Source organism: Mus caroli, unplaced genomic scaffold, assembly GCF_978045245.1.
Source record: "Mus caroli unplaced genomic scaffold, Mus_caroli_1 scaffold_6, whole genome shotgun sequence".
NCBI lineage: Eukaryota > Metazoa > Chordata > Mammalia > Rodentia > Muridae > Mus > Mus caroli.
In genome coordinates this window covers 31541071-31561163 of record NW_028227261.1, presented here as the reverse complement: position 1 = coordinate 31561163, position 20093 = coordinate 31541071, and the positions used below count along the sequence as shown (strand labels likewise).

The window sequence follows — 20093 nt, the reverse complement described above, 5'->3', positions numbered from 1 at the left end:
CACACGTGTGACTGGGCAGGTCCGGCGAGCAAAGCAAGCGAGGCTGTTCCCTAGCGCCGAGGCCCCCGCTGGGGTCTGCAATATGCTGGGACCTGGCTCACCGCCGAGTCCGACAATCATTAACCTTGGGTGACCACAGCAGCTGGACACACTCAGCCAGGGCCCTGGGAGGAGGGGCTGAGAGATCCCTTCTCCGAGGAAAACCAATAAGGACGCGGGGGTGCCGGCTGCCTCTACTAGGTCTAGGAAGGGCTAGAAGGATGAAGGAGTTTGGACCCGCCCCATCCCAGGAGGAGCCATGCACAGGAAAGTAGTTTGGAGCCTGCGCGCTAGAGTCAGAGCGTTGTGGGTTCAAATCCTGACCGTGTGGCAAAGGTCTTCAAGATCTTTGACTCAGTTTACTTCATTTGCAAATTGGAGATTTAATGGTAGCCACATTCCAGGGTTGGCAGGCTTAAATGAAGGGATGTCTACGGGGAGCGGGAGGGGGGGTAACCTGCGGCCAGGGGCCCCAGGCCCCAGGGATGTTTAGTAACTAATGTTGTTGTTAGTACTGGCGGGGGCGGACCCTGTGAGCGCCCTCCCCAGCGGCTTCCTGTAGGGGAGCAGGGGCCGCCCCCTCTCCCCTTCCTCCAGGCGCTCTTCCTCCCGCCTCTCCTCCCCGCCCCGCCCCGTCCCTCCTCTTTCCTCGGAGGAAACTTTCCGCCGGCTGGTCGGTCGCGGTGTCCGGCCGCACCGCCGTGCGAACCTGGTAAGGCGGACGGGGCGGCCCGGCCTGGGTGTATGCGGCCACCGGGGAGACGCCACTGCCGGGGCGAAGCTGCGGGACGCTGACGGGTGAGCGAGCCGGGCCGGCCGAGGCCCCGCGGGTGGAGGGGTGCAGGAGGGAGGTGGAAGGGGAGCCCGAGGCACCGCCTCGCCCTTCCTGCGCTGGGCCTCGCCTGGGGACCCCACGAGGGGGCGGAGCGTGTGCGCCCTCTCCGCCGCTCCCGGGGATGGAGAGGCGTCTGCGGGGGGACGAGGACTAGCAGAGTCCAGATCTGCGATCCAGTGAGGCGAACCGCTCCCTCCCCCCAACCCCCCACCACCCCAGGGTGGAGGAGCTACGCGAGGAGCGAGCGCCTTGGGCTCTGGAGGACCTGACCTGGGTGACCTCGCAGGCTGACAGGCGAGCTGCATCCCAGCAGCATGGATGCCCCGAGAAGGGACATGGAGCTACTCAGCAACAGCCTGGCAGCCTATGCGCACATCAGAGGTGAGGGCCAGGCCTGGGGGCACGGAGCCCGTCCATCATAACCCAGGCAGCCCTCCACTCCCAGCTGCTCACCCTCAGTCCTTGCAGCCCTTCCGTTCCTTGCCCCAAGACTAGCTAAACCCTGGATCTCTCCCATATGGGACGACTCTAGCCTGTCAGGGCCCCCTGTGACCTCCGCTCCCTGCTCCCTAGCTAACCCTGAGAGCTTCGGCCTCTACTTCGTGCTTGGCGTCTGCTTCGGCCTGCTGCTGACCCTATGCCTGCTGGTCATCAGCATCTCCTGCGCGCCTCGCTCGCGACCCCGGACCCCTGCTCCGCGCCGGGACCCCCGGAGCAGCACCCTAGAGCCGGAAGACGAGGACGACGAGGAAGATGAGGACACCATGACGAGGCTGGGTCCTGATGACACGCTGCAGGGCCAGGAGCTGTCCACAGAACCCGACGGGCCCCTTAACGTCAATGTCTTCACGTCAGCAGAGGAGCTAGAGCGGGCACAGCGGCTGGAGGAGCGTGAACGAATCCTGCGGGAGATCTGGCGCACTGGGCAGCCAGACCTGCTGGGCAGCGGCACGCTTGGGCCCGGAGCCACGGCCACGCTGGGACGAATGCACTATTACTGACACCCGGCCCCTCAGCGTGGGGCCAGAGTACTGGATATGGGACTGCCTCAGGGCCTTCAAAAAACTGCCTCTGCCCCCAACTCTCTTTGGTGCTATTGGGCGTCACATCGCTGCCTGCTAAGCACTCTTCATAGGGCAGGTGTGGGTGGGAAAAAAATGCCAGCTCCCACCTTCTCCCGATAATAATGACCAATGAAAGGTAGTCTCGGCGACTCAGTCTCTCACTGGTTACTACTGCTTTCAGCAGGCCCCCAGGCTCCAGCCCTGCTGCAGGGGAGTTCCGGGGCTGTGGGAGTAGCGGATTGCACCCCCTCTGGGGGTGCACCCAGTGCATGCTTGTGATCACTTCACAGATCAAAGGAACAGACCCAGACACGCCTCTTGCACACAGGGCGGATACTATGAGCATTCCTCACAAATACGGTAGCCGGTGGCTGGAACCAGGAGGTGTTTGGACAAATGTCACCTAGTCCCCTGCCCCTATGACCTGCCCTGGGATCTCATCATTGCAATCACAGGGAGTCCTAAGGCTCCAACTTTGATGCAAATTCTATTAGACTTAGTGACTGAGCAGATACTTCTAGGCCAGAAATCATTCCAAGTAACTGGGCACAGGAGTCCCTTTGCTCAGAGGCTAATTGGGAGGAGCTGGGCCCAGAGACGGCTGGCTCCACCCCTTTAGCACACAGCTGGCTCCCTGAATCCAGCCCAGAGTCCAGGTCCCTCCACCCTGCCTCTAGCATAGGGCTGGCCTCCGAAGGAGACTACCCCCGCCCCCAACCATCCGGTGGATAAAAATAGCCTTGCACAGGCCTTGAGAATGGTAATGGGAGCCACATGTTGGCCAGATGTGCCCGAGAGAGACTGCCAGGAATGCAGAAGGCGGTGTGCTGGCTGGCCCCGCCCCCCAAGGACCAGGCTGGTCTGAGTGTTCAGAGTTTTTTACTTCCATGGAGTTTGTCAAAGTTGTGTGCAAGGACCGGGGTGGCCCAAGCAGGATAGATGTCCCTCCAGGTTGGGTTGAGGTTCGGCCTGAACCTGCTCTCATTCTGTCTGTGTTTCCGTCTGTGTCTCTGCGTGTTTGAAGGATTTCCGGTTTCTCTGCATCATCTGAACCTAGGTGGGAGAGGGTCATCATGGACCAGGGCCTCCAGCTACTTCCCTCCTCCCTCCTGCGTCCCCATTCCACCCACCTCCGGCGACAGGAGCGCCTCAGTCTTCAGCTCCTCCCGGACATCCCCCATCTTCTGTCTGTGTACAGGGGGTTCAGGGTGAAACGCCGGACCCTTCCCTCCCTCTCCCGCCCCGCCCCGCCCCACTCCGAGTTAGTTACTGCCCACTTACTCCAGCTTCAACTCCAGAAGCTCCAGCCGGCTCCTTAGCAACCCCACCTCTTCCTTTAACGATTCCAACACATCCATGCTGTCATTCTTGCTCTTGGGAGAGGTTAGTGGGGCCAAGGGATGAAGTGTGGGAGCTTCTTCAGGGCCTGGCATCTGCTCGATAGTGTGTGGCACTTGGGGGATGGGGGTTGACTCTTTGGGAAGCACCTGCTTTTGGGGACCCGCCCTTTCAGAAGGCAGCTTTTTGGGGAGTGCCTTGTTTAGGGTCCTCTCATCTTTGGCTAGTGGCTCCTCAAAAAAATTGGCCTCCTCCATGGCAGACACATCCTCAGCCTTGGACTGGGCTGGGAAGGAGCCGTTCACCTGTCTCAGGCAACAGCAGGAGTCAGGTGGTGGGGAGGACTCTCCTGGCACCTGGATGTCATTTGAGGGTGCAGGAGACTCAGGCCTCTGTGTGGATCCTCCCTGAGGCAAGTGCTGGCACTGACTGTTGTCTCTAGAAGGCTCCTTTTTAAAAATCATGTGCTCTGGAGTCAAGATCTTTACTAATGCAGGGGCAGTGTCCTCATGGAGGACCATCTTCAGGTCAAGGGCTTCATCCTTAGCTGGCTTATTCCCAGAAAGGGTGCTCTCTGGAGTGCCAGCCTTGTCCAGAGTGGTATCCTCTGTAGCAGGAATTTTGTCAGAATCTGGGTATTTCTTTGGAATGGGGTCCTTTGGAATGGAGTCTTTGTCAGGAGCCGGGATCTTCTCTGGGTCAAGGACCTTATCTGGAAGTCGAGACTTCTCTGGAGTCGGGGTTTTACTCCTGGAGGGACCCTTTCCTGGGCTTTTCTGTTCATCCTCCTGTGGTGATGGTGGGATGGGGTCTCGGTTGGAAGCTGGGTTCCCCGGAGGAGCTTCCTTGTTCCCTTGGGGTCTTTCACCCTTCCACCACACACCTGTGGGAGCCATCTCCTCCCAGGAATGCCCTCTCCCACGGAGCTGGCCCCTCCCCTCACCTGACTGGATGCAGAGTGCTCTTGGGAAGCCTGGGTTCTGGATCCCTTTCTCCCAGGCTGCCTGGGTCCCCCATTGAGGCAGCTGCCATTGAAGCCTATGAGAGAAGAGCTTCGGGTACCCACGCTCATCTCTATCCCTCAACACGACCACCCAACCTTCCACTTGGATAGGAAGCCCTTACCAGAGTTCCGGGAGGGGCGTTTCTGGCTGTCTCCACTGGGTGTTGAAAGTGTCCTGGAACACAGGAGCAACTTGTGAGTCGGGCAGGAGGAGTGTCTCTGCCTCTCCTCCAGCCTCAATGCCCCATCCTCCTTACTTGGCTCTGCCTGGTGCAGAGGCTGCTGCTGCCAGCTTCTTTACAGTAGGTAGAGATGATTTAGGCATGAGTTTCTTTGTTTCCTTAATAGGAGCTGAGAAGAGAAAAAGGAGTTGTGTCCATCTGTCCAAGTCCCTGGCTGTGTGTCTCTGTCTCGTGCCGTGCACAGAAGACTCAATTGGTGATGATTTCTACCAGGCTTGGGAGATCACCTTTAGGGAACTGCGAAGCACCCCATCCGAACACAGCAGGCAGCAGGAGAGGCTGTGTGTGCGGGAGAGAGCACTCTGTGGACAGGCTTTAATTCAGTGTTTGAAGTTTAGTCCTTATTTTTTTATGGATCACCAACAATCCCCATATCTGCAACAAAGCTGTTTTTCCCTAAGACAGGGTCTCACAATGTAGCTCTGCCATTCTGGAACTCACTATGTAGACCAGGGTGGCCTCTCTCCACCTGCCTCTGTCTCCCAAGTGCCCCTTAGGAGTAAAGCCTGCACCACTGCACCCAGCCTGAATCCCCACTTTTTGATCGCACTTCAGCCTCTCTTGCCGTCTCACGCCTTTTTAAATGATCTCACCCAGTTTCATCATCATCAGTAAACCAACAACGATGCCCAGCCACCGTGGCCACTGAGACCTCAGTCATGTTCAGCTGCCCTCTCGCCAGTCATTTCAAAGGATGACGAGATTACACTCAGTCTCAAGAACAGAAACCAAGCTCCTCCTGGAGAGCCACCAGCAGCTACACCGTGGCATCCAGATGCAGGTTCCAGCTTCCCAGACCCTGCTCCCCCACCCCCCCACCACACAGCCTTCCCCATTTCTATTGTTCTCAAGTCCCACTTTGCAAGGATAAGACAAGTCTCACTTTTCTCAATCCTTGTACTTCTAAAAAATTCAGCAAGAGGGCTAGGTAGATGGCTCAGGGGATAAGGGTACCACTTACAATTCTAGAGGACCTGGGTTCAAGTCTCATCACCCACGTGGCAGCGAGCCACTGTGGGTTTGCCACTGAAATCCGTGGATTGCTCTTGCAGAGGATACAAGTTCAATACCCAGCACCGACCTAAGGGGAGGGGCATCTTCTAACCTCCAGCACTCTAGCACTAGGGTGATTCAAGGCCTCATGGGTACCAGTATCACACAAAATATACCAAGAAAACGTGTTGTGTGCACACATGCATGCGCATATATGTATAGGAATGGTTGCTTTTTAGCTTCCACACTCCCCCAGAGAGGATCTCTACATAGCCCTGGCTGTTCTAGAACTGTGTAGATGAGGCTGGCTTCAAAGTCACAGAGATCCACCTTCTTATGCTTCTTAAGTGTTGGGATTAAAGGTGTGTGTACCACACCCACATATACATACACACACACATACATATATATATATATATATATATACACACACACACAGAGATATACATATATGTACACATATACACACACAGATATAGATATCAAACAGGGTCTCATTATAGCTACCCAGGTTGGGCTCAGGTGGCCTCCTAAGTAGTAACTATTGGTGTAACCACCATGGTCAGCAACAGTGGACTTTTTTTTTCCTTTTTCTTTTTAAGACTGGGTTTCTCTGTGTATCCCTGGTTGTCCTGGAACTCACTCTGTAGACCAGGCTGGCCCTCAAACTCAAAAGAGATCCATCTGCCTCTACCTCCTGAGTGCTGGGATTAAAAGTGTGTGCCACCACTCAGCAATTTTTAACTTAGTAACGTGCTAAATATCTGTGTGTATGCTGATGTGCATACATGGGAATTTATTTGCCTAGGTGTGGAGGGCAGAGGACAACTGGGGGAAGTCATTTCTGTCCTTCCTCCGAGTGAGTAATGGAGATTAAAGCCAAGGCCATCAGCCTAGGTAAGCCATCTTCCCAGCCCTGCAGTGTACAGTCCTAAGTGAGATGATCTGGATTCGGTAACCCCAGCCCCTGGAGGTAGAGCTAGTTCGAATGTTGGGAATTCAAGGCCAGCCGGGCTATGCTGTAACACCTTGTCTCAAAATAAGTATTCAAAAAATCCCAAACAAAATGGTCAGAGCAGGCCACATAAAGGTGACAATGACGTTAGTAGGAGCTCTGAAGGCAGCCACACACACAGTGGCATCCGCATTGGCAGACAAAGTCATTCCATACATGCATACACACTGACATAAGTCCACTGACGGCAAGCTCTTATAAGTACAGGCTCCGATCGCCAGCTTTGTTTCTTGCTACTGGCGTAAGAACTCGGGCAGGGGAACTCTGTACCACAGTGCCTTCATCTGCGAGACCTGGAGACCTGCATACATGCAGTATACAGCGGTGTGTTGAGGCCTGAGTGACCCAACACCTATGTGCCCAGCTGCCTGCCATGCAGAACTCAATATAGTTAACCCTGAATGCTGCTGCTTATTATTTGACTAAGGGCTCTGTAGGGCCCTCCCACTAGGCAGCAATCATATACTCCTTGGGATGATTTTCCTAAAAGAGGAAAAGAGGCTAGGAGAGGGTCTGGAGACATGGCTCAGGAGTTAAGAGCACTGGCTGCTCTTCCAAAGGATCTGAGTTTGATTCCCAGCACCCACATGACAGCTCACAACCATCTGTAATTCCACTTTTTTTTTTTAAAGATTTATTTATTTATTATATATAAGTACACTGTAGCTGTCTTCAGACACTCCAGAAGAGGGCGCCAGATCTCGTTGTGGATGGTTGTGAGCCACCATGTGGTTGCTGGGATTTGAACTCTGGACCTTCGGAAGAGCAGTCGGGTGCTCTTACCCACTGAGCCATCTCACCAGCCCTGTAATTCCACTTCTAAGGGATCCAACACCCTCTTCTGGCCTCATGTACCAGACACAAACATGGTGCAAAGATATACACGCAAAGAAAACACTTGCAAAATAAAATCATTGAAGCAATTAAAAAAAGGACAGTAGACATGCACAGATAGAGCTGGGTGCCTTTAACTCCAGCACTCAGGAGGCAGAGGCAGGGGGATCTCGGAGGTCGAGGTCACCCTGGTCTACAGAGCGAGTCCCAAAACAACCAGAGCTACATATTGAGACCCTGTCATGAAAAAAAAAAAAGTCCATAAATAGAGGAGGAAGGCCAGAGAGTGGCATCCTGCTTTCGTTTCTGTCACTGTGACAAATGCCTTGATAAAGAACACAAGCAACGGGGGAAGGGCTTGTTCAGTTTCCCATTCCAGGTTACAGTTTATTACTGCGAGGAAGTTAAAGCAGGAAACGTCAATCTGCAGACAAGAGCAGAGAGAAAATAAACACACAGATCCTTCTTGCTGTCAGCCAGCTCTGTTCTTAGGCTGTTCCCAGCTCCCATGCCTAGGAACAGCGTTACCCACAATGCACTGGGTCTTTCTATGTTAATTAACAGTGAAGACCCAGCACAGGTAGGAAAATGGGTAACTCTGCTCGGGCTCCTGAGCTTGGGGCCAGTGATGTGGGGCAGGGTCCCAGGTTCTGCTCCCTCCGCTTAACAACACAGGCTGCAAGCTCAGTCACCCCGTGTCACCTTTCCTTGAGATGGCCAGGTGGCTGGGAGGAGTTGGTGTCCTCTGGTTGCTGGCAGAAACAAAATCAAATCCTACTGGAAGCCTTTCTTTCCTAAGGCCTACAAGGTTCCCACAGCTAAGCTGAAGTCATAAGCTCAAAGGAAGGAGACACACACACAGAGGCAGCCCACCGTGAGCAGAGGCACACACACAGAGCAGAGCACACACACAGAGCAGAGCACACACACAGAGGCAGCCTACACAGTCCACAGGCCCAGCTCAACACACACTGAAATCATCGGAGGGGCCGTCAGGAAGAGCCATCAAAGCAAAGCAAACAAAGAGACTGACTACAGAAGACAGCATTCCTGGAAAAATACACAGTGCAAGCCCATGACCTGCTTGTGTATAGACAGATTTATGCACACATCATACGCATTAAACATTAGAGTAAACATTACAGCTAGAAGCTAGAGAGAGAATTACTAAATGAGAAGTCAGGGAGCAGGAAGGCTGGGGGGCAGGGGCAGGGAAGGGGAAGATGGCAGACATTCGAACCAATATTCTCAGTGAAGTAGTACCTAAGTCCTCTCCCAGAAAGGCAGCTAAGAGGAAAAGACAAGAAGAACATATCCGTGTTCCAGACACCATCCAGGGCATAACTGGAGAAGAGTCTGAGCTTGATATTCCTCCCTATGAATGCATCCCTTCCCCTGGCTTGGTCCACAGAATGGATATGCAGTGCAAGGTGGGGGTGGGGGTGGGGCGTGAGAAACAGCAACTTCACAGCAGCAAAGGCAGCCACTCATGTGACACCCCAAACACAGCCAACACAAGAGTAGAAATATGGTACACTTCACCGGAACACAAAACTCTATGCATCAAAGGACAGCTTTAACAAAGGATGACGAGGGGCTGGAGAGATGGCTCTGCAGTTACAAGCACCAGCAGCGGCTGCTCTGCCAGAGGAAAAGGCTTCAATTCCCAGCATCTCCGTGGTGGCTCACAATCACCTGTAACTCCAGTTGCAGGGGGAAATCCAACGCCCTCTTGTGGCCTCCAGCGGTACTGCATGCATGTGCTGCGCAGATATACAGACACATTACCAGCACGCTGGGAGGCAGAGGCAGGAGGATCTCTGTGAATTCGAGGCCAGCCTGGAATAGAGCAAGTTCCAGGACAGCCAGGGCTACATAGTGAGGCCCTGTCTCAGAAGAAGAATGACAATAAAATGAAAAGACATTTCACTGGCTAGGAAAGTTTTACACGATGATCAATGTATTTATCACAGTCACCATCACATCACCACCATTATCATCACCATCATCACCTTTGGTGTTCTGGGGGTTGAAGCTAAGGCCTGCCTCATGCTTGCCAGGCATGGGCTCTATCACACGGCTATAGGTCCAGCTACCGTCTCATCTAGAACATAAAGAACTCCTGTACCTCAGTAGTAAAGAACACCGTCCAACTGGACAGAGGCAGAAAACATGGAAAACTTTCTGACACCTCTTAAGCTCCAAAGGAGCACAAAGCAAAACCACAATATGCCCTCCCACCTGCCTGCCTGGTTCTAATGAAGGCATTAACAAGTACCAGGAGATAGTGGGGAATCTAAGATCTTCATGCACTGCTGGGGGAAGGCAGGAGGACCATGAGTTCAAGGCTATCCTGGCCTCTGTGAGACCCTGTCTCAAAGATTCAAAGACTAGAGATGTAGCTCAGTGTCAGAGCACTTGTTAAGCATGTGCAAAGACCCTCTTAGCCAGGTGGTGATAGCACACACCTTTAATCCCAGCACTCGGGAGGCAGAGGTTAGATCTCTACAAATTGAGTTCCAGGTCAGCCAGGGCTACATAAAGAAATCCTGTGTCCAGAGGGAACAAAAGTTGGACAGTCTATCACCTCTCTGTTTTCTGGCTATGATCAGGTGCGACACTGAACACTCAGGGCTGGGGAGCTAGGACACTGGTTAAGAGCACTGGCTGGCCGGGCGGTGGTGGCGCACGCCTTTAATCCCAGCACTTGGGAGGCAGAGGCAGGCGGATTTCTGAGTTCGAGGCCAGCCTGGTCTACAAAGTGAGTTCCAGGACAGCCAGGGCTATACAGAGAAACCCTGTCTCGAAAAACCAAAAAAAAAAAAAAAAAAAAAAAAAAAAAGAGCACTGGCTGTCCTTCTAGAGGACCAGGTACAGTTTCTAGTATACACATAGTGGTTCACAACCATCTGTAACTACAGTAGCAGGGGATCTGATGCCCTCTTATGGCCTCTGTGGGCACTGCATGCATGTGTCACACAGACATACATTTGGTGTAAATAAAACTAAGTATTGAGTCATGTTTTCAAATACTAGATAATGGCCATTTAGGGTAATCGTCCCAACTTATAAAAATCTTACCTTATAAATTTTTTTTCTATCCAAGAATTCTATTTTACTTGATATCCTTTGGTCTTGCTTATTAAACAATAGCTTTGTATTGCTAATATTGAGATAAATATTCAAAGTTTATTATATGTGGAAGCAAAGACTATCAAGGAGATACTCTGTTCAGAGTCCTTGGATGTGGACTTTGACGTCTTTTACAAAGCTTCTCGGCGCTTGTCCTTTATCCAGGAGTCTGACAGAACAAACAGCTAACTAACTATAGTGGCCTTATCAAGTTCTACAGAGCTCTGGCTGATACGTGGTCCAGCCAGTTGTACAGCTGCATGTAGCTCATGTTCATACCGATGGAAACATCACATCAATGTCCTTGCAGAGGACCCAGGCTTGGGTTCCAGCACCAACATACTGTCTTAAGCTCCAGTGGATCTAGTACCCTTTTTGGCTACCAAAAGGACCAGGTACACAGGTGACACAGACATACATGAGGTAAGACATTCATACACATAAAATAAAAACAGGTAAGCCTACAAAAGAAAGTTTCTGTCATGTAACTGTCTCTTAATGTTCCCCACAAAGTTGCACAGTTATTACCCCCTGTGTTCTAGATCTTTGCCAACTATTACGTTTTACCATGACCCCTTAGATGAATCCTCTTCTGAGACAATCTAACTGCTGCTCACCCTTCGGTCAGCCTTAAAGCGTTAACGGAGGGCGACTCCCAAACTCCTGTATGTCATTTGGGTGACCTCTAAAAGAGGGCTGGACATTGTTTTGGGGCCTAGAACTGAAACGGCTAGACAGCCTTGTAGACATCAGTTAACAGAGCAACATGTCTGGAAAGAGCCGCAGAGGGTGTTCCACTCAGCTTCAGCTCCCTGGCTGCTACAGTGTGACATCTGGGCCCTCCTCCCGCAAGGATGCTGCATCCACACCAGCAAACCCTAACTGGTATAAGATGGAGCCCAGAGACAGGGACCAGGACAAATTCAACCACAAGCTTCCTCCTGTGTGTGGGCTTCTGATTTCTCCCCTCCTTCAACTCTCCCTTTGAATTCCTTGTTATTCTCATCCTGTGCTTTTACCCTTTTTTTAAAAAGATTTATTTATTTATTTATTTATTTATTTATTTATTTATTTATTTATTTATTATGTAAGTACACTGTAGCTGTCTTCAGACACTCCAGAAGAGGGCATGAGATTTCATTATGGATGGTTGTGAGCCACCATGTGGTTGCTGGGATTTGAACTCAGAACCCTCAGAAGAGCAGTCAGCGCTCTTAACCACTGAGCCATCTTGCCAGCCCTACCCTATCTTTTAAAGGTTTTACTCACTGGCTTTTACCCTATGCCCAAACTTCTATGTGAACTCCCCAAAGAGCTCTCTGCAACAGCTCCATTTGTTCCCAACACAGCTGCAAAAAATATACAGCATCTAAAAAATCTGGGCAGAAACTCTGGCTGACAGGGACCTTCATCCCTTTCCCCTCCGGCCAGATACAGTTCTCTCCATTTATCTCTTGGAAGCTCTCTGCTACCGGTGAGAGCCCATTTGGGTGCAGCAGTCCTGGCGATGGGACCTGCCCCCGTCACTCTGAATCCATTCCATGCCCACTTCCTAAGAACTGCTCTGTCTCCCCCACCTCAGCTCCTCCCGTCCTCAACAGTGCCAGAAAATCTCTCAGTCCCACTCTGTAACCGACCGCTCTGCTTCTGGCTCCCTGAGAGTCATTTTCCAAGTCTCTTCAGAAACACAGTCTGGCAGTTGCCCAATTCGTCAAAGCTGATGAGCAAGCTAAGATTCTCCTGCTGCCATAAGACCAGAGGACCGACGCCCCTCTTCAGTGGACCCAGACTACCCCCTCCGACAAAGACCCTTGCTGTGGATGAACATGGTCCTGGGATCTGGAGAAATGGCTCATTGGTTAAGAGCACAGATCCAGAGGACCTGGGTTCAATTCCTAGTACCTACATGGCAGCCTAACACCCTTATACAGACGCACATACAGTCAAAACCACCAATGCACATAAAACTAAAAATAAATGATGAAATATGCCCTGTGGTCCTGCATAATCTCTTTCTCTCTACCTTCCGTCTTTCCACAGCTGCCTTTAAATAATCTAACAACAGCAAGCAGCTTCCTCACCTAGCCATCTCTTCACCCTAGAATTTATCCTTAGGGACTTCAAATCTGGAGCTCAGTGGTAGAGCAATTGCCTTCTTTGTGCAAAGCTCTGGGTTTGATCCTTGACGTCACCACTGCCACCACCAGGCATACCCCCAGGGACTCTGTGACAGTCACAATCCCAAGAGCCCTACGGCATATGAACTTGATCTGACTCACATAGGACTCACACAGTTCTTACAAGGGCCTTTGCCTTGACCTTTCCCTCCCCCAGAGGAAGATCCTATGGTGTATTGGACCACTTGGGGACTACAAGTGTTTATGTTCAACTAGAAATGATGGATCGCCCATAGAACAGCCCCTCCACCCCATGCTCCCAGGCACCCACCTGATTCCCGAGAAATAATTTTCCGAGGGATCAGCTTCCTGATCTACATAAAAAAAGAAATATTAGACTCCAAGGACAAGTCCCACCAGTTCTAAGTCCAGTCTCATCTTAGGGGTGACCCTCTAGCTGGGTCCAAGGAGTTCCATAACCCCTGTTTTTTTGGTGTGTGTGTGTAAAATGGGTATACTCATGTGTCCACAGGAGGTTGATATAGGAAATCTCTTTTGATCCCTCTTCTAATTCTTTTTTGTTTGTTTGTTTTACATGACATAGTTTCGCTGTGTAGCCCTGGTGGTTCTGGTACTCACTGTAGACCAGGTTGATCGTGAACTCAAGATATTCACCGTCCTCTGCCTCCTGAGTGCTAGGATTAAAGGCCACCACAGCCCACTTTCTACCAATCTCCCAATCAAACACAGCTCACCACTATGGTCTGTTTTGCTGAGACACAGAGGAGCTGTCACACCCATTTGCCATTTTTATGGGCACTAGGGCCCTGTCTGAAGAAGCACTGTAACCCGGAGCCGTATCTCCTCAGCTTATCCCTAGATGTTTTGAGAGTATTTTGTGTCCCAGCAAATCCATGATCCCCGAGTTTTCTTTTTCCTACTCTTCTGAGACAGGGTTTCTCTGTGTAACTCTGGTTCTCCTGAACTTGCTCTATAGACCAGGCTGGGCTCAAACTCAGGGATCCACTGGTCTCTGTGTCCCAAATGCTGGGTCTAAAGGCATGTACCACCATACTCGGTTTCCTGTTTTTTTTTTTTTTTTTTTTTTTTTTTAAATTGCCTTTCCTTTCTCCTCCCCATACCTGGTTCCATACTCACTGGGGGCGGTGGGATGACAAAGTTGTCAGGAAAAACTCCTCTTCTGCCTTGGCATTCTCCTTCCCACCAGCCCTTATCCTCGGTTGTCTGGTTAGGAAACAAGCCAGTGGGGGGAGGTGAGCATCGCTCAAGTTCTTCTTGCCTGGGCCCCACTCCTTACTCTTCTGTACCCCCTAATCCTCTCATACCTTTCTCAGAACTTTCACCAGGTCCCCCTTCTGCAGTGCCAGCTCATCTGGGGCCTCGGGTTGGTAGTCAAATAGGACCCTGCAGGTCTCAGGGCAGGAGACTAAAAGAAGGTCACTCTAATGTGTAGCCCTTCCCTCCGCAGCCAGTGACTCCCTCCAACAACCTAGCCAGTTCACCTCCCACATAGACCTGGTACCGAGGGAGGGCTCACCTGTCCGCAGGTAGTCTGGAGGGCTGTCATATGTCAAGTTGCTCAACTATTGGGGGCAGAGAAAGGGGGGAATGAGACGAGTGTCAAGCCATTTTAAGAATTCGCTGGGGGTTGGAGATTTAGTTCAGTGGTAGAACGCTTGCCTAGCAAGCCCAAGGCCCTGGGTTCGATCCTCAGCTCTGGGGAAAAAAAAAAAAAAGAATTCGCTGGCTGTGCCCACCATGACCCAATTTACCTTAGGAGGTCTCTGTGAATTAGGGGTAATTGGCGGCATGTCTGTATTTCCAAGGCCTGCAGAAGAAGAATCGATGGTGTTAGGGAGGTGCTAATTTAGCTAGGTCAAGGGAGTGGGCCAAAGGGGTCACAAGGTCAGGAGGGTCACTGGGAAGATCACTGAAGATTGCTGAGTCTGGTCCCAGGGGATCACAGGGTCACGGTCTCACTTGGGGGCCCACTGTCCAGCAATTCCACAAAGTTGGATGGGAAGGCTCCCAACTGCCCGTTCTTCTCTCCCAGCCACCAGCCGTCCTCAATCTGGGGAAGGGGAAGGATGCGGGAGCATCTGGTTCTGTCCAAGAGTAACTGAGGTGTCCATCCTTGGTTCTACCCAAGGACTACATCCTCCCCAGCTGCCTCCCTTCCCATTGCCCCCACCCTTACTTCACTCTCTTCTGTGTGAATAGCTCCAGCATCTCCCCAAGTCCCCCCAGGACCCCTCACCTCCTTTATCACTTCCAAAATCTCCCCAGTTTGAAGCGTCAGCTCGTCTGCCTGCTCTGGGCTGTAGTTGAAGTTCACTCTGCACCATCTTTGGGGGTCCCGAGAGTTGATGGGGTGACCTAGGCCAGACAAGCAGGGAAGCAGCTCTGAGCAGGGAGCCCCGTCTGCAGCACTGGGGAAGAGGTGGACCCCAGAACTCCCTTTAGTAGCTTCAGGCCCCGCCCTCGAGCGGAGCATTGTACTTCGAGCCAATCAGGGGGCTGCAAAATAGCCGCGGGTGCCCCACCCACAGCCGTCAGGTTCCACGCGGGCAGTGAGCCCCCACCCGCCAGCCCAGCGCTCGACTCACGGCGACGACGGCGCGGAAAGCGCGGTCTGGACTCGGTGACGCCCCGCAGGGCCTCGGGAATCTCCTGGGAAAATCACATAGGGGCGGCACTTAGCACAAGGCCCGAGGCTGAGGCCAGGGCCGCTCCTGCTCCCCCGCGCGGCCATATCCGCACCAGGCCTCACCTGCACCAGGCGCTTGGGGAAGCGACCGCGGCGGCCCCGCAACTCCCCAAGCAGCCAGCCCCGAGCGGGCCCTGCACACACCTGCCGGATCACGTCCCCCGGAGCCAGACTCAGCTCGTCCTCCGTCTGCGCTCGGTATCTGGCCAGGACCAGGACCTCTGCGGGCGGAAGCGGGCTAAGAAAGGCTGTGGGGACGTCCGTGGTCTTTGCCCTTCGGAAAGTGTCGTTTACAAGAACCCACCCCGAACCCCCACACACATACCCATGACTTTTGGGGCTCCCTGCGCAGCCTGACCGTCAGGCTGGGTATTGGGTGCTCGGAGAGCGGGCGAAGCCGCCAGGCGGTAGACTGGTTGTGGATGAGGCGGAGACTCGAGTCATAGGTCAGGATCCAGGTAGTAGGAGTGGGCGGCCTGGCTCAGCAGGTTGGGCCCCAATTCTTGAAGGAAGAGTCCAGGGTCTCAGCCCAGGGCTGGGGTAACAGCTTCCCCAAGAGCTCTACTTTAGCCAAGTCTCCCAACCTAGGCCAGACTCTATGTCTTTTATAACATTTCCTGGCCCACCCTCTTCTGGCTTGCAAGTTCTTAGCTGCAGGGGAAGGTGGAAGAGGTACATACCAGGGTGGGGCCATTCCTGGGAAAGTGGCCCCAGATGGAGATACTAGCTCCTGTCTCTGAAAAGCTATGGCGGGTATATTCCAAACTTCAAAACCCTCACTGATGAAGCTTTGACTCATTTGGGGGTCTAGTTGGATTTCTGATAACTACTGCAGATTCTCCTTGGGGAAAGGCAGCAAGAATCAACTTTTAATAAAGGCTGGCAAGAGTCTGAAGGTTAGGGTCCACCCACACTTTACCAGTTGGGCTAGGCTCACCTCTTCCTTGTGGGTTAACATACAAAGGCTGGGCCAGCTCACTGCAGCCTTGACCCCTGCCCCAGAACGAAGGAATTCAAAGTCCTGGCTTCTGGCATGGTAGTTAGGTTTGGTTCTTGGAGGAGTCAAAAACACAATGCACCGACTCCACTGAGAACAAGAGGTACTTCTTCCCAGAGACGACGACTATGGTATATTCTATGGGACCTATTAACCCAGGGTCACTCACACAAGCAACAAACACAGTCTGTTTACATCTGCCACTTCATTTATTGTTTTTATTTGCAGGAGGAGTTGAAACAAAAATTTAAGGGTGTTTTTCTCCCCTAAACATGAATCATTCAAGTAAAACCAACATAACTATTAAAATTAGCAAAGTAAAGGGAAGTATGCACAACAACCCAAGAGCGAAGGCTGGGGAGGGAGGAGGGTGCAGTCGGTGTTCAACAGATGTGCACAGGCAGTGGTTCACCTGCTGGGGACCGCCGCCCCAGAAGGCAAGCACAAGGACCCTTTAATGAGGATGCCCCCCAACATCTGAAAATGTTTCAACCCAAAACGTAAGGTTAAAGAGAAAAAAAAGGAAAAACCCAAAAACACACAACCCCACAGACCACCCAGCCATAACCACCATCCTTAATCATAGGCGTTTCTTTTCATTTTATAAAAAGATTAATAAAAAATATTGAAAAAATTATTTTCTCATCTTGTATTTGTAAAGATAATAGAATTCAGAAGTTTCTTAGAAAACCGTCCAGAAACTGCCCTCCAGTTTCCACTCCTCTTGCTGAAGACCAGCAGGACTACAAAGGTTGGGACACTGGAGCTGCTGGTGGAGAATGGGAAGCCCAGCCCAGGAGAAATTAGACAGAGCAGGGTGCATGGGGAGGCTGGGAGCAACTCCACGGGATACATGGCTGTGTAGAAAGGGGAACACGAGGTGGTCAGAAAGGCCTTAAACTCCTCCTTAACATACAAAACCCGGTTTGTACAAGATCCAAGCAGTTTGGTCCCAAACTGAGGTGAACACTTCAATTTTTATTCACATGCTTTGTTTTCTCTTAAGAGTCAAAGTTGCCCAAATTAAAATCTTTACACTAATATTACTATATATCCCCTAAAAAGAAGAAAAAGAAAAAGGATTTCTTAATAAAACTCAGGACAGGAAGAGACTGAAAACCAAATTCCCATTTAGTTCCAAATGAAATAAAGAAAACTTGGTTTCTAATTGGGGTTGGGTGGGGGTGGGGCAACAAAACCAAAACAAAGTCCAAGCATCAGCATCCTTCTCCCCACCCTGCCCACCCCACACCACCAGCAGCAGGAGCCCAGTGTGTGGTCTGATCTAGGTTCGGTGGCCACGTCCTGTCCTCTATCCAGTGAGACGGATGGCACCAGGGACACACTCTGCTGTCATGGGATGGATTCTGTGTGGCAAGTGGGTTGTGGGGTGGCGTTTTCAGGATCTTCTTGAGGCTCCTTGTTTAGCTCCACCAGCCTCTCCTAGCGCCTTTCTCCCCCGGGCAAGGGCTCCATCAAGAGCGGCCCCTACTCAGCTGAGGGCTGTAAACTGTCCTTCTCTTCTCTGTTCTCTGTCCCACTCTCATCGTCTTCTATCTCTCCCTCCTCCCCACTGAACTTGTCATGGGCCCACTTGGGGCTGGTACTGGACTTCCGGAACATGAACCGGCCTCGCCCCCGAGGAAAGGCTCCTCGGCCGCGGCCTCTGCTCATCCACTTGTCGCTGCCCTCGCCTTCCCGGTCGTCATGCTGCAAGGGAAGAAGACTGGCATTAGTGCTAGCACTCTACCCACCCACAGGCCAGAGCGCCTATGCCTCCCGCAGCCTCCTTTTCTGCTCTTCTCCCACTCAAAGCTCCCACAGGCTCAGACCGAGGAACATCCCTGCTGTACCTAAGGAACTCCAAGAACTATCGCAACAGAGCGAACACTGCACAGTGACAGAACGATACAACACTTTCAAAACGCAGGATGACCAAGAGGCATCATCTCGTTTAACCCCACCTACCCCACCACTACCATTATGTATATACTATTAGTATTTACAATACCATTGTTCAAAAGAATTTTGAAAGTTATCATACTAACGTATGAGATGGAACTGGGCCATTAGATAAAGAAGAGCTGGCAGAGACATACATGAGGTGAAGCACTTTCAAACCTCCCACCCCAGGCTGCCCTTTTGTTGTGCCTCTCTCTTCAGCTGTATTAAGGAGGCAATGTGATCACAGGAGGAAAAGCAGCCTACACCTGTAACAGCCCCAGTTCTGAGGTCTCCTCAGCAGAGATAACAAAAAGGCGAGTACTAACAACCTCATCTAATGACTAGAAACATACTTTACAGTACAAGTACCACACTCAAAACAAAAGCCAAAGTCTTAGCTCCTGAAGGTCAGCCAAGGCCGCAATGTGCCACAACAACCAGACCAGATCAGATGGGCAATGCTCCCTCAGGTGAAAAACAGAAGCAGGGAAGGGCCTTTATAGGGCCCTCCTTTCACAACAACCCCACACCTATGTCTTCTAGAAGCTTCAAACTGGCTCGGAGCAACTGGACACAACCCTCAAGAGTCACACAGGCTTGGATCTAGGCCTGCTGAATCACAACAAGGTCAAGAGTTACTGACTAGGTAACAGTCCAGAGGAGAGAGAGAAGGACCCACAACTTAGGTGAGACAAACTCTCAGCAGCATTTCATGACGGTAACCTCCTTCTCTCCTCAAACATGTCTAGAACTGCCTTTCTTATCAATCCAGTAGCAGAGGGTGACAGAGATTGTGGGTGAGTGAGGAGTCAGAGATCACAGGATAAGGACAGCAACAGTAACATTTCTTTCTTGTTTTGGAATCCATAAACACCTAGAAGAACCAAAACTGACTTAGCCCTCTGGAGAAGGGGCTACACTATACTAACACACCCACAGTGCTCTGAGCCTGTATGCAAATCTAGACACAAGGTCAGACAGACCAATTAAGGCCTTCAAATGAGCACCATGTACAAAAAGGCTTCCTGCCCTTCCTGGTTAGTCCCAGACACCTACCAAGTAATACTTCTTGCTCTTGGGCGTGTACTCTGGATCCCATTCTTCTTCCCGGCTTCTCTTTTGAAAATCATTGTTGCTGTTGTTGTTATTGTTACCAGAATAGTTCCCTCTGCCCCATCCTCTCCCTCTTGCACGAAATTGCTATAGGAATAAAAGAAGCAACAGAACAGAGACTCATGTGAGCAGTAGAATGTCCCTTGCATTTTGTTAGAACATTTTGTGACAGGGAATGGGAAGCTGGTTTTGAGTCACTAGTAATTAAACTAGTTTCTACCCAATCCTTTCTCCACTCCTCCCAAGTAGATAGTCCAGGGGGGTATACATAGCCAGATTTTCCTTCAATCAAGATCTAAGGTGCTGGGGAAAAGTCTGGGAGGGGAAGCTAAAAAGGCTTTGGAAGTGATTAGAAACAGAGAAACAAGTGAATGTAGAAGCTTAGGAAGCCAAAGAATCTACAACCAGCTAGCTCAGACCAGAGGCAAAAGAACTGGTATCCTACTAAGACTTCATTAGGATTAGGAGGAGGCCCTTACAAAGGTTCCCCGAGCTCTGCCGCCTCTTTCATTCGGACCCACGAAGTCTTTGGTCCCCAATCTGGATTTGTCGAAACCCGAGGTGCTCTCCTCCCTCTCTTCTGCCTCCTCAGGGTACTCCTCTGCTTTGTAGGAATGGGAGGACTGGGAGGAGGAGGAGGAGGACCTGGACCGGTCTCTTGCTCTGCGGTGCTTCCTACATTAAAAAAAGAAAGAAAAG

The 20093-nt window shown here is 51.4% G+C and overlaps 3 protein-coding genes across 11 annotated transcripts in view; 1 reads left to right on the top strand and 2 right to left on the bottom strand.

Annotated features, from left to right (window-relative positions):
- The first annotated feature begins 586 nt into the window (after positions 1–586).
- On the top strand, positions 587–2087 carry Eva1b (eva-1 homolog B). 2 transcript variants are annotated; one of them, XM_021161188.3, is made up of 3 exons: positions 587–837; positions 1094–1255; positions 1448–2087. In XM_021161188.3, the coding sequence occupies exons 2-3, from the start codon at positions 1189–1191 to the stop codon at positions 1873–1875; spliced, it is 495 nt and encodes a 164-aa protein (XP_021016847.1). In that variant the 5' UTR covers positions 587–837; positions 1094–1188; the 3' UTR covers positions 1876–2087. The 2 variants fall into 2 exon arrangements, with proteins under 2 accessions (XP_021016847.1, XP_021016846.1); XM_021161187.3 differs by having other exon boundaries at positions 661–837; positions 1161–1255.
- Positions 2088–2800: 713 nt separating this feature from the next.
- Mnmip1 (manchette microtubule inner protein 1) lies at positions 2801–15735 on the bottom strand. Of its 2 annotated transcripts, XM_029475999.2 has the most exons (16): positions 15666–15735; positions 15404–15561; positions 15240–15303; positions 14891–15009; positions 14614–14704; positions 14406–14461; positions 14171–14216; positions 13959–14059; positions 13771–13857; positions 12944–12986; positions 4537–4630; positions 4402–4454; positions 4220–4314; positions 3220–4064; positions 3069–3126; positions 2801–2991 (listed from the first exon to the last, which is right to left on the bottom strand). In XM_029475999.2, the coding sequence occupies exons 1-16, from the start codon at positions 15667–15669 to the stop codon at positions 2920–2922; spliced, it is 1986 nt and encodes a 661-aa protein (XP_029331859.1). In that variant the 5' UTR covers positions 15670–15735; the 3' UTR covers positions 2801–2919. The 2 variants fall into 2 exon arrangements, with proteins under 2 accessions (XP_029331859.1, XP_021015548.1); XM_021159889.2 differs by lacking the exons at positions 14614–14704; positions 15240–15303; positions 15404–15561; positions 15666–15735 and having other exon boundaries at positions 14891–15101.
- An 800-nt stretch (positions 15736–16535) lies between these two features.
- Thrap3 (thyroid hormone receptor associated protein 3) overlaps positions 16536–20093 on the bottom strand; it is a 39202-nt gene continuing 35644 nt past the window's right edge. For all 7 annotated transcript variants that reach the window (XM_085838956.1, XM_085838955.1, XM_085838961.1 and 4 more), the window contains 3 exons: positions 19874–20069; positions 19338–19481; positions 16536–18047 (listed from right to left, as the gene is read on the bottom strand). In XM_085838956.1, coding sequence (XP_085695082.1) covers positions 17826–18047; positions 19338–19481; positions 19874–20069 — 562 coding nt within the window. In that variant the 3' untranslated portion in view covers positions 16536–17825. The remainder of the gene's footprint in view (positions 18048–19337; positions 19482–19873; positions 20070–20093) is intronic.

Coding starts and splice junctions, on each gene's coding strand:
- Eva1b (XM_021161188.3), top strand. CDS start 1,189: ATGGATGCCCCGAGAAGGGACATGGAGCTACTCAGCAACAGCCTGGCA. Junction 1,256..1,447: donor AGCCTATGCGCACATCAGAG/GTGAGGGCCAGG, acceptor CCTGCTCCCTAG/CTAACCCTGAGAGCTTCGGC.
- Mnmip1 (XM_029475999.2), bottom strand. Junction 15,304..15,403: donor TCCCCAAGCGCCTGGTGCAG/GTGAGGCCTGGT, acceptor TGATTTTCCCAG/GAGATTCCCGAGGCCCTGCG. Junction 4,315..4,401: donor ACGCCCCTCCCGGAACTCTG/GTAAGGGCTTCC, acceptor CTTCTCTCATAG/GCTTCAATGGCAGCTGCCTC.